A 13,492-nucleotide genomic window follows, 5' to 3' on the forward strand; every position below is an offset into this window, starting at 1 on the left:
CCACGGGTTCCAGTAACAGCAGAACATGCCTCTATTTTTCTTGGAGTTTAGCTCCAATAAAGCCCATAAAAAGAATAGGCTGACACAAAAGGCCACACCGTGATATAATAATCAACTCAAACTTGAACAATTACTGTACTTTCTGACATAAATACCCTCAAAAATTCAAAGCATGCAGTAATCTCCTCATGACCCCTCTTAAATATGGTGACGGGGTATTGAGGTTTTACCCAATATGCAACAGTCATGTAGACACCTGATATGCATGGTTTTTTCCACTGTCATTGTCGTTAAATGATTCCAAAATAAGTCAGCAGAGTGAATTAGATATTATTTAAAACCTCTTTCAGACATTTCCCAGAAAATTACTGGCATAACCTTTTCATTATTCACTCATGCAGTCACATTCAGGAACAGTTCCGTCATGCGCCTATTCGCACGCGCCATAGCGATGCCAGAATAGATGGTGCAAGAGACTGAGAGGAGCTCCCTTATTTCTGAATCTGTCAAGTTTCCAGACATTCTTGGAAAAAGGAGCTTGCAAACAAAAGAACTCGCATTGCTTGTTAGTTATCAATTCACCTACGAAAGCATTGGCAAGGCAACCATAAACAAGTCGCGGTCACGTAAAAGCGTCTTTCGTCAGATGGATGTAACTGTTTATGCTGTTACTGCCTTCATTCACAACACAGGCATTTTCCCTGAAATGTTACTAGGTCTCGAGGTGGGAAATTGGCAGTAAAGATTTCCCTTAATATTGATGCCTGCTCCCATTCACACATGATCCCATGCAGGAAATGTTCCTGTATGTGTGAAAGGGACTTACGTCTTTCTTATGTCTGGACTGCTCATCCACCACTCTCTGGAACAGTTTACACTTGTTGCTCTGTGGTTTTCAGTATTATACGCAGGGACCTCGGGTTTGCTCAGATGTGGTGAAGGAGGGAGAAAGATGGAGCGAGGGGGTTGGAGAGTGTGTGATGCACATGTGCGAGATTTAACCACTATGGGGTTAAAACAACATTAAGCAGGAGGGTTGCGTCCTGCCCACACTGCCATTGAACCCCCAACATTAGAAACAGCTGCAACTTGCTCACGTTTTAACTTCTGCTCACCAGGCCTAGACTGATTCACCTGTAGAGGGACACTGTGGGGGTGTCAGTACTAAAGGTTTGGTTGGTTATTCACTTATTGCAGCCTTTTAGGTGTCACCAAATGTGATTTCAAGTTTGAAATGTAATGTTGGATATTAATAGGTTTGTGTACATGAAAAGTAGCTCTCTAAAAAGGTTATACAAACTTAAAATCCTGCTAGTCACAATGAACTGAACCAACTTTTTTACACAAAGCAATCATCTGTCTCCTCTGCTGCTGTCTATATTTCTATCTGACAGCATTTACATTTTCTGAAGCTCACAATTTTTTGAGCTTGGTTGGGTCCCAATCGATTTACCAAATATGGAGAAAATTCTCTAGATAATGATGCTACAGCTCCCACTGGGCCACATCTGCAAATTTGTTTTAAATAAGCCATATGTTCCACATCATACGTTGCAAAAAAATCCCAAAAAAGGGACAATTACTTTCACCATTGATCATTTTCTCAATGAATCAATTAATCGTTTTGTCTATAAAGTGTCAGAAGATTGTGAAAAACGCCCACTATAATTTCCCAAAAGCCCAAGGTGGCATCTTTAAATTCCTTGTTGTATCTGAACATCAGCCAAAAACCCAAAGATATTCTATTTACAATCACATAAAACAAATAAAAGCAGCAAATCCTCACATTTGAGAAGCTGAAATCAGAGAAAATTTGGCACCTCTGCTTGAAAAATGAAAAAATTAATTGATGATAAAAATAGTTGCCATTAAGTCTTCTGTCGATCGACTCATGTTAATTGTTTGAGCTCTAATTAAAATAAAATTAAACTAACTAAAATAAGATAATAAAAATGGGTGAAAACTGTAAAACTAACTAATTCGTCAGCTCATCAGTAGTTTGTTAAAATTTCAACAAAATTGCTGTCCACCATGTTTAGATTTGGTTAGAAGTGATATGAAAATTAATTTAAAAACTCGAATATTCAAAAGTGTTCATTGTTAATTTGAGAGACAGAAGATACAGTATGTACTGGATGGCTGGTGGTAAATTTCACCCATTTATCTTGAAACTGGATAGTTTGGCCAAAGTTTGAATTCTGTACTTGGCAATTGATTTTGCATTGTCCTATAAATCTGTCCATCTATCAGCCAGCATCCAACACCCCTACCTGCCTCTCTTTCCTACACGGCTTCCTCACCCTCTCGTCTACTCATTCTACATTTATATCTTCTATGATCTGACTTTTTTTTGGTCTGTCTGCAACCCTGCATGTGCTGATATGGCCATCTCTTTGCCAGTTTTCCCTGTCCGTATGCCATCCCGCCTGCCTGCCATCTGTGTTCGTCTTTTCATAACCATCTCCTGGCAACGAGGTGTATGTAACATTACAGAGGGGGCGTATGTGTGAGTGGAGGCTCTCGCAAACATTATGTGAAAATGAAGATTGGAGTCGAAGCTTAAGCAAACAGAAGAATAAGCTTGCCATCTCTCTTCCATGTGCCATGAAGAGACCTCACCAAATACAAGTGAAGCATTCTTAACATTCTTCATAAAAACGTGTGTAAGACTCACGGCTAAACGTGCGCTCGGCTCGGCCTCTCCTGACCTAAACATGGGGCTCTGGTGAACCTCAGAGGTGAGAGAGACATCACTGGAGCCGGGCCAAGCGTCAACCTCTCTCTTGAAATACTAAGTCAATACATTTTTTCAACAAATCATTATGGTCTCAATCGCTAATTTCAGTCCATCTAATAAGGGTGCCGATGGTCATTTTGGAAGTTATTGCTCTGTTAATAAGATGTGAAGACTTACACTAGCTTTGATATCTGCCGTGTGGACGTTGGCTCACCTGCTGCTCTCCCCTGGCTCTGGGACTCGCAATGAGTCAAACCATTATCACAGTATTTCACATGGATTCATTTGACTTGATATGTTAGCCCAAATGTGCCCCACTCTGCGTTCCGAGGAAGCTAGCGTTAGCTTCGGTCCGAGGTAGCAGGGTGTTGTTCCAGAGCGTGAAAGGCAACACCCTGCACTCCTTATTTGGAAGGTCCTGGCTCCAAAAGGAAAAGATGGTGCCGACCGTTAGCAGCAACTCGAGGCTTCAAGCTAACTCCAATGAACCTACGGATGACATCACACCTTGCTATGTCTGTCCTTATATACAATCTATTGTCAGAATATACAGGTACATCTACTACTTGAAATTCAAAGTAATTTTTTTATTTTAGTTGTCTACTGTTGCTGTTGCTGGCAGGTTTTATCAGCTCTAGCTAGCTAACTAACAATCCGTGTGTTTCTATGCACTTACAGTAACCAGGTTACAGTAAGCTTAGTTCTTAACTGTAACATAAACAAGAAACCTGGTTTTCCTCAGGAAGATTTCTCCTCAATGTTGATTTGTTGAACTTGTGAGCAAACACTTACTTATTTACACCTCCAGCAGTTATAGAGCAACATTAGCATTCAGTTCGAGTTGTGTATTCACTCTCCTTTAGCTCCTCATTAGTCGGTCACTACCAATACATGAGGGAAATATCTGGATCTTTAGCTGCTAAATTAACATGTCGTTATTTAAACTAAAAAGTCAATGAGGATGAAGACCTCATTTTTTTAGCTAGAAAAAAAGTCAAATCAATTAAAACAATACATATAAATACAGTTAATAAATAAAGTAACAACAAAATCAATTAAAACATGTACAAACTGTTAAAAAGTTAAGTTAAAAGATTTGAGATTATGGAGCAAAGCATGATCAGGACATCAAATGCTTTTGAAAGGTCAATAAAAAAGAGCTGCGCAGTGTTTCTTATTATCCAAAGTTGAAATGAGGTCATTTAAAAGAATGGCAGCAGTAACAGTGTTGTGCTTTTCTCTAAAACCAGATTGGTGTGTACTTAAAATAGAATGTGCCAAAATGAATGATTTAAGTCATTTACCAGAGATTCTAGTATTTTTTGCTTGGCATGGCGCTTTAGAGACAGGCCTATAATTGGTAAGCATAGCTGTTTCACCGCCTTTTATGTAAAGGAGTCACGTAAGCAGCCTTTCAAACCGTGGGAACGGTATCAGATAAGACAGAAAGCTTCAAAATGTATGTTATGTGGCTCAATGCAATTGGGGCGGCAAGCTTTAAGGATCAAGTTTTTCCTCGCCAACTGAATATTTCAAATCTAATGATGCTAATAAGGCATTGACCCCATCACCGGAAGAGAGGAGTTTCCACTATGTTCACTAGCCGCCTGCTGTGGAGAAAACGATGCTATGCGAATGATGAGAGTGAACCAAAACTGTAAAGTTACAGCCAGACAGCTGAACAATGAGCCTGAAACTCACTATAAAGCTCCGTTAAGCCGAGAGGAGCTGCAGAGTCACTGATGATTCTCTGAAAGGTTCAACACCTCTGATATTGCACATTGCCATTTGATACATTGTTGTTATAAAGATATGGATCATAATCGCTTTAAAGAAACAATCAGTGACAAACACATTTCATACAAGGTGTGTATTGTGTTCTTTGTTAACTGTCATAACTGCAAAAACCTGTTCGCAGCAACTGAATGCTAGAGGTCTACATCTCATTACTTCTTTTTATTATCAGTTTATGTCTTGCTTATTTTAAGCAATTAATGGTTTATTCTATAAATGAAAGAAAATTGTGAAAATCACAGTTTCCCAGAGCCGGAGGTGATGTCTTCAAGTGCTTTTTTTTTCCATCAAGCAGTCCAGAATATCAAGGTATTCAATTTACAAGAATTTGAAATCGTGAGAAAAACACAAATCCTCACTTTGAGAAGCTGGAAACCACAAATGGAACAGAAACAGCAAGTTAATCAAAAGAAAAAAGCATACCGTGACTAATTTCTACTTTAAAACCACATTCACAGTCTCATTATGGTTGCAAAATGAAGAAGTGGGGATTGACGAAGAGAATACTTAGTACATCTTGCATGTTCAAGTGCGTATCGTTTCAAACTTGCCTCCACTGTACTGTGGGATATTTATGGGTGCGTAATGGGTCTTTGCCCCAGGCAGTGTCTCTCTGTGGTGAGAGCTGCGTAGATGGGATGCTCCGCTGTCTCTTTAGTGTGCAAGCTCATTGTCTGCTGTCACGTGTGTTCGTGTATAGTGTGTGTGCTTGTGTTTGCTTTTGGCTTAATCAGCAGTGCTGAGTTCAGGAATTCCAGTTCATCAGAGAGAGAGAAAGAGGGAGAGTCAGCAAGATATGAGCAAGTAGGAGAGAAGATGGAGGTCCAGCAGATAATAAAGTTATTCCACAACACAATAAGACGGTCAAGTATGAGGAGTGCTTCAATCAGTGGAAAAATCAGACAAAGACGTTAACGGGTGAAGAGAGGCTAGAGTTCAGGACAGGGTGTAATAATGTATTTTAAAAATCAAGTTTCAATGAGAAGTAACATAATTGAATACAACCCATGTAGCCAAGTTTATATGTGGTGCCTCTGGTGCCTCGTTTGCTTGTCAACGCAACATGTGGCACCTAATATTAGTGTAAAGTAGATGCATTTTAAACCTGCATTAGCTGTTTTTTTGGCCATTTTGGGGCTTTGGAAACATGCTGTGAACACAACACTGACATATTATCACCTTTTAAGTCAATCTAGTGAACTGCTAGCTAGAGTCTATTAGTTTCGTTAGTTGATCCAGTCGTTCGTTAGTTGTTTCAGTTGCTTTTGAAGCAAAAATGCCAACTGTGATCTGGTCACAACCTTCTCAGATGTGATGACTTGCTGTTTTTCTGTGTCAAATATGACAGTAAATTGAATATCTTAAGGTTTTGGACTGTTAGTCAGACAAAAGAAGCAGATTGATGGCATCACTGTGGGCTCTTAGAAATGATGAATGCCATTTTTGCACAATTTTTTAACATTTCATTGACTAAACAATTAATCAATCAATTGACAAGCTATTCAGCAGATTAATCAATAATGACTTTAATTGTTAGTTGCAGCTAACAGTTGCCCATTTACACATCCAGCAAGTACGGAGCAACACTGGCATTCATTTGGAGTGAATATTTATAATATTTACACTCCTTTTATCTCTGATTTGGTCTCCACCAACTCTCAAGTGAAATATCTGTATTTTGAGCTGCTAAATGCTACACCGTGTCCACTAGCTAGTTGCTGACATTGTCTGTCAGTGTGTCACTGTGAGTTTTCAGTCATCTCGCTGAAAACAGCTGCCTGCCGCAGCCAAAAATGACACTAATTAGAGCAGTAACACTAAACCAAATCTGTAAAGTTGCGGGCTGGAAAACCAAAACAATGAGCAGAAAGACACTATAAAGCTCCATATAGCAGAGGTTAACTGCAGTGGTTATGAAACGGTTTATAAACACATTCAGACACTCAGTATGAACCGCTTCATTTCAAGCATACTCCATCCTTAAAATGTTTAAACGAACCAGGTACAAGGTGTGTTTACCACATACCTACGATGAGACCAACGAGGCAAAGTAACACTCATCCATTGGAAGTAGTCTCACTGCGGTAAAGACGGTTCTGCCTCTTTGGGAAAGACTCCATAAAATCTGGAGGCTTCCTCTGCAGCCTGCTGCTTGTAAACCCTGAGGGAGCCGTTAGCCTGAGGCCCGCTGGCAGAGGCCACAGTCAGAGCTGAGCGCACGTCTCGACACAGGACAGACACAGGAGAGACCTTTTCCCGGAAGGTGGTGGAAGTTTGACAAAATACACTCGGCCTCAGTGGGATCGTTGAAAGGTGCGCAAAGAGGCTTTTTTTCATTCCGTGTTTTTACTCCCATCGAGCAGGTTCACCGTAGACAGGTTGACCCTTCTCTTCCGAGCGGGGAGGCCGCGGGCTGTGCGGTATGCACCAATTACAGTGTTTTTCTCTTTTTTTTCCCCACAAGCACCTTTGACATGCCAGTGTAGCTGTAACCAAGTGGATGACTCAAAGTGACTGTACAGCGGCTCAGAGCGGGGCCTCTGCAGTTTTACTTTTTCTTTCATGGTGACAAATTATTGTTTGAAGTACGCCTTAAAGTTCAGCCACTAAGTGACTTCATTTTCTAGCAGAGGTTCCTCTTTTTTCCTGATGATTTAGTAATGATATTTCATAAGTGGCCAAATACGGAGAGGTGACATTACAAAGAACCGGTTATCAGAGCTTGCCGGAAAGGCTTTGCTGCAAAGTCTTGTCATATGCCTGGAAACTGGGGATTTTTTTTTTTTTTTTTTTTTTGCAACCAGCACCTTTACCGTCTGTCCTCCCCTCCCTGCCACCCCCTCAGCTCTTTCTGTCATACTTCCCCCCCCCCCCCCCCCCTGCTCATGTACTCTCTGTTTTTCTCATTAGGTAGACAGATAAATATTGGTGCGCTCCCGGTCTCTGTTATGATATCTTTATCGTGTGTGTACATGTAGAAAGATGTAGACGTAAACACCGTCTTTTATCATACCCTCGATGCAGCGTCGGCCGACTAGTCAAGTAGATTTTAGAGGTTTATTTGACAACGGTGATTTGTTATTGCGGAGCGGAGTACAGCTTACCCACGACGAGTGCACTTTCATGCAAAAAAAAAGCAGAACGGGGTTTCCTCTCATTTGCTGCATTTTCTTCCTGTCTCTTTAGTCATTATTCATTTCTCTCTGATCTCCTCCCAACAACACACCCCACCCTCTTCCCTCTGTTTACTTTTCCTTCACGAAATCTCTTTAACTAAAGTTCTCTTTTTTTTTCATTTTATGACATGACTTCTCGGTCTCCATTACTGCGTGAGAGTGTTTCTTATGCTCTCCCTCCCTCCCCCACCTCCTTCCCCCCCGCCCCCCCTTTTTTTTCATTCCGTCCTTACATAAACACAGGCAGCGACTTCAGTCCGTGTTTTTACAGCTTTACCAAGAAAGGTGTGTTAATGGATGTGTCAGAAGGCTTGGGTGGCTGCTTTGGTGATTTAGTGATAAAGAGAGATTTCGAATTGACTTGTATGTTTTGTTTCAGATGACAAGCCCGTCCAGGAGGAGGATTGGGTGGTGTGCCAGCACCCTGAGTGTCCCGAGCGACGGAGGGCCTCTAAGGTAAAACCCTTAAATCTAAAGGACAATCACCAAGTTTAACTGTCATGTCCTTGAAAAGTCTTATTATTAACAAGATCCAGAAAAAAATGTGTCTTCTTATATTTCAGGACTTATGTATCTTGTTTATATGACAGTAAAAATGCTGTTTGGTGATTTTATTTTGGCATTTTATTTGTTTATTAGCCAGTAGACAGTAGAGAGCTGACAGAAAATGGGGAAATAACATGCAACAAAGATCCTCTGCGGGATTTGAAGCATGCACATTGTGTTTTAGAGCCCCAAAACACCATTTGTTCATCTTCTACTCACAAAGCTCTTCAGTGGCTGTAAGAATTACAAGTCTTGTCCGTTGGGAACAAAAGGAAGAAACAGTGTGATGTTGTTATAGAGCCACAACATCCGCAGAGAGAGGAGGTCGGGGTGGATAGATGGATCAACAGCTTCCCGGTTCCTGCCAAAAAGTGGACGTTGGTTTCTTTTACTCGTGACCATAATTATTCCCCAACGTTAACCAAGTTGTTATTATTGTATCCCTGACAACAAAAGTCCCCAAAGCTAACCAATCGGAACAGGAGTGGGGCCTTTTAAAGAGACAGGAGCTGAAACGGCCTGTTTCAGACAGAGGCTGAAATGAGGGGCTGCATTAAGGGTCGGTGTAAGATAAATAAGCAGTTTTTTCAACTGTAAATCATACAAAGATATTCTAGTAGAGCCTCAATATAAATATTGACCTGGAAATGTGCATGATAGATCCTCTTTAAGGACCCTAAGCCAACAAATCTCCTCTCAAAAATTGCAGAAAGTAAAAATGAACCACTTGCAGACACCCTGACTTTGTGTCTATAACTCCTATCGGTCCCTCTAAGCTTTTGACATCGGCTGTAGCTAAACATAATTGCATCTCTCTGTTTCATTACAACACAGTGAAAGGTGAAGCAGAGTGGGCGAAGCCGCTTTTCTTTTTAGGTGTTAAAAGGGGCGTGAGTGTCGGGGCTCTGTGTCTGGCCACTAGACTGTGAAATGAATTATTCCTTTGAAGCCACTGGTTTCTGAAAATGGGAGTCTGGCCAGAAGACCAAGGGAAACCGACATAGTGTCTGGCTGGTCGCTCGGTTGTTTTGGTTTGTCGGCTCTGCCCCCGACGTCTCCCTCCTGCCACTAGAGCTGGGCATTAGACGGATTTTCCCTTTTAGTGGAGATGTTGTCCTCTGCTGTCCTCTCCGTGGAAACAATAGAGAGGGAAAATGACAGAGAGAGAGAAAATACGGTGAATTCAGACAGCACATGGAGAGCTACGGTTATATATAGTTTTTCTCCATGGCAACTGAGAATAATAAAGTGGGGGGAAATGGAGAGAGCCAAAGAGCTTAACCTGAACTATCCTCGCTGCCTCTTTCCCTGCTCCTCACGTTATTGAGTCTCCTAACCTCACTTTTCCTGCAAGACAAAAACACTTGAACCTCTCTGGCCCCATTCACATGACAAAGTCCCTCCTGTTTAGGGTATCGGCTTTGAATGAGGCAGAAGGCGACTTCATGTGCCGTATTTTAAAGTTTGTGTATGCATTTGTGTTTATATGACCTGCTGTGGCACAGTGGGGGGGATGGGGGGGGGTCGCGAAGCATGTCTGACGCCATCCGTCTCCTTGGTCAAGGTCAGGGCTGATGTTATTATGTAAGGAGATTAGGAAAAGACTTGCTGGCCCAGTCTGGACTGGCACAGTGGGACAGGATGGCAGCAGATGCGGAGTGAGCTAAAAAAGACAAAAGAGGGACTAAAGAGTCACTAAGGAGATGCTTCAATCTGTTTACCTAGCAGGGATTCTCATAATCAGAATAACAATTATTTGATTTGTTTCATCAACAATTCTTACATTCATTTTGCAAACAATTTGATATGATTAAAACACAATTTTAAGAGTAAACAGCTCTTAAAATGAAACAGTAGAAAGAAACTAAGCTGTTCCTGTCAACAGTAATTAAAACTTAATTAACTCTACGGAGGCAGCACAACAAGCTGTAAACACAACACTGACTTCATTAACACCTTATGGTTGAAATGACTAATGTGAAGTCGAACAGCATCCTGTTGACTCATTCAGCAGATACGGAGCAACATTATCACTCGTTTGGAGTCGTGGTTCTGGTCGCATGGCAAATGTAATGTCTACCAATTCCTGAGAAAAATATCTGGCTGCTAAAGGCTCCACTATGGTCACCAGTTAGTCGCTAACTTCGTCTTCTTTTTGGTGCTGGGACAGGTAGTGTACAGTCTGAGCTTTTTTCTTTAACAGCTGCCTGCCGTGACTGAAAACAATACTCATGAGAGAACTGAGAGTGAACCAAAACAAGTGAAGTTGTGGGCCGTAAAAACCCACAGCTGATAGACGCTCAAACGCTCCGTAGAGCTGAGAGGAACTGCAGAGTCGGGGGATAATTCTCTTTGTCACTACGAGTGACCGCTTTCACATTTTAAGTAGTCATTTGTTCCATCGTTGATATAAAAATATTCATTATGGCAGCTTTTTTTACGGTACAAGTTGAAAGAATGACTTGTGTTCATGGCCTTGACTTAATGTCAGCAGCTGTGTGTCTTCAGGATATTTTCTTTCTTCTCATGCAGCTCTGTAAAATGCAGAACCTACACAAAATGTTGGTAACACTTTATTTTAACTGCCCCTATTTAGCATTTAGCAGTATACAAACACTTAACGAAAGGTTTATAACACACTATAATGTAGTTGTACGCAGTTATGAGGGCATTTTAAATTATTAATAACATTAAAACTTTGTCAACAATCATAACTTCTCTGATGGAAGACATATTTTATATTACAACTGTGTTGTAGTATATTGTCATTCATTATGTCGTGTCCACAGGAGGAGGACAAATACATTAATAAACACTTATATCTCCTAACAATTACATTATAATGTGTCACATTTATTCAATGTAGGGCTGCAACTATTGAATATTGTCATTATTGTTTAATCTACTTATTATTTTCTCGATTTAAAAAGTAAAGCCTCTATAATAAAAAGTCAAAAAAATAGTGCCCATTATAATAATACAGAGCTCAAGTAGACATCTTCAAATGTCAGTCAAAAACCCCAAAATATTGAGTTTACTCTCATGTACGACACAGAAAAGTGTCAAATCCTCACATTTGAGAAACAGCAACCAGGAAATTTTTGGCGTTTCTGCTTAAAAAATTACTAAAATGATTATTTGATTATAAAAATAATTGCTGCTGATCAATTAATCAGCTAATCTTTGTAACTTTAATTCAATGTTTATATGCTGCTTGTAAATGCTAAATAGGGAAGGCTAATGTAACGTGTTACCAAAACGTTGTGACCATTTTATTATTTCTTGGCTTTGTAATCAGAAAAGACTCAATGTTTAGATTGATCAGCTGGCTTTAAGACCTTGATTTGCTGCATCATGATGCATCATGATGCATCACTGTTGTTTACACTTATTGTTCAATGCGTGACCCACCCCACAGCCATCCTCTGTCTTCTAGTAAAAGAAGCCATATTCCAAAATGTCACAACTTCCGATATTTCAGGTGATTTTATGACTTTGAGGTGTGAAGTAACAACACGGAGAAGGTGAGTCATGTTAGTTCTGGGGCTTCCAGACTAGAAAAATAAATAGATAAAAATTTAGCACACAGTGTCAAGAGTGTATTTCCCCTTTAACTCAATCTTATGGCTTGTTGCTCAAGAATTCTTCATGTGTTGCCTGTAACAAGCTTTAAACAGCAGGGGGCAACGTCATGGCAGCACTGACAGGCCTGTGGCTCACTCTGCTTTCGCTTGACAAGTGAGAGGCACATTTCTAGGAAGAATGGGAACAAAAAACATATTAAGATGCATCAAAGAATTTTCTCAGAAAACAAAAAAAAAAGAAGCAACTTTTAGTATTTCACTTTGAGTTTTTTGAAAGTACTCCGAATCGTCTCTCTTTGATATGCCTGCGGCTTGGCAACAGGACACAGAGCAGACACAAACACAGACAGACAGAGAGAGAGAATCTTCTCCTGTCTCCTCTCTCTGGCCGCTCCTGTGCTGCATTTAAACCATTTTATTCCCAGACAGGCCTGCCTTTGGTCTATGCTGCCATATATCAGCTCCAGACGGCGCTGCGTCTCCTCCAGTCGCGGGAACGATCGGGCCTGGAACTGAATGAGTTCACCTGTATCATAATTCACCGAAATCACACCAGGTGTCACCCTCTGTGCTTGTGCTGCCGTAGCTCAGCTCTGTCATCACATTACACAACAGCGCTCAAAGGTTACTCGCAAAGGCTTTATTTGGATATTTTGGGGGGGTTTTTTTATAAGTCAGTGGGATTTAAAATCAGCTTGCAGGTGTCCAACTGGCAGGTGATGTTCAATCCAGAGTTAGCTCTTGGCTGAGTCGGAGGGATTCACTTCAGATTATGTTGGTTAGCGTTCAATGCTAGTCTGAGCTTGCTCCCTGGATCCAGACTCCCGCATAGAAGGACTTATTATCCCTGATCACCTCCTCTTCACTTCTATCCCCGTCTCCTTTACTTCCCTCACTCCCTCCCACTCTCAGCTTTTGACGAGACAGGACCAGACAAGACAACTGGTAAGGTGTGGGTCTCCTTGGCAACGGGTCCCTCCCAGCCCAAACAGCTGGAGGCACAGGAATAACGTGAAGAGAGACAGAAAGGATGAGGAAAAGTCTGCTGGCTTTAACTTTTGGGCTCCCACTCTCTCATATTGTCACTCACTCTCACCTCCATTGTGTTTTTTTTTTTTTGGCCTCCATTCTGTCTTTTCTCTCTTTCGCCCTCTCTCTCTCTCTCTCTCTCTCTCTCCCGTCCCCATTCAGTCACATATTATGAGTAATCTTTTGCTGATGTAACATCATGTCAGTCAGACAAGCACAGACGCAGCCCTATAATGAACGTAATTTTCACCAGAATCACCTCATTACTAGTAGTTGAATCATTCTTCTTTCTCAAAAATAATTTTCAATACAGCGTTTATAAGTACAACTAGCTCTACTGACTGACTTAACCTTGCTTTTCTGTTCCACTGCTGTCCTTGGCTGAAAAATCTCACCTAACTGACACTGACAGGGAGCTGCTAAAGCTGTTAAGTAAACACTATCATCGGACTGGATGCCCATTTTCTGTATGTGTCAAGGGGGCTGAAGGGTGCAAGGTATTAGGTGCCGTTTCCTGGTACAGATGGATTAAGTTCTGGGTGTCATGCAGTCACACTAACACCCTCCCACCCGCTCAGTGATGTCCGTCCTTCAGCCTGCAGGAATTCGCTTCTCTTGCAAGGTGG

The 13,492-nt window shown here is 41.2% G+C and overlaps 1 protein-coding gene across 2 annotated transcripts in view; it reads left to right on the forward strand.

Moving 5' to 3' along the window:
• Positions 1–13,492, forward strand: part of plekhg5b (pleckstrin homology domain containing, family G (with RhoGef domain) member 5b) — a 76,116-nt gene that overhangs the window by 17,752 nt on the left and 44,872 nt on the right. For both annotated transcript variants that reach the window (XM_044350655.1, XM_044350659.1), the window contains one exon: positions 8,087–8,163. In XM_044350655.1, the coding sequence (XP_044206590.1) occupies positions 8,087–8,163 (77 nt within the window). The remainder of the gene's footprint in view (positions 1–8,086; positions 8,164–13,492) is intronic.

The sequence above is a fragment of the Thunnus albacares genome, chromosome 5 (genome assembly GCF_914725855.1).
Source record: "Thunnus albacares chromosome 5, fThuAlb1.1, whole genome shotgun sequence".
In the NCBI taxonomy this organism is placed as follows: domain Eukaryota; kingdom Metazoa; phylum Chordata; class Actinopteri; order Scombriformes; family Scombridae; genus Thunnus; species Thunnus albacares.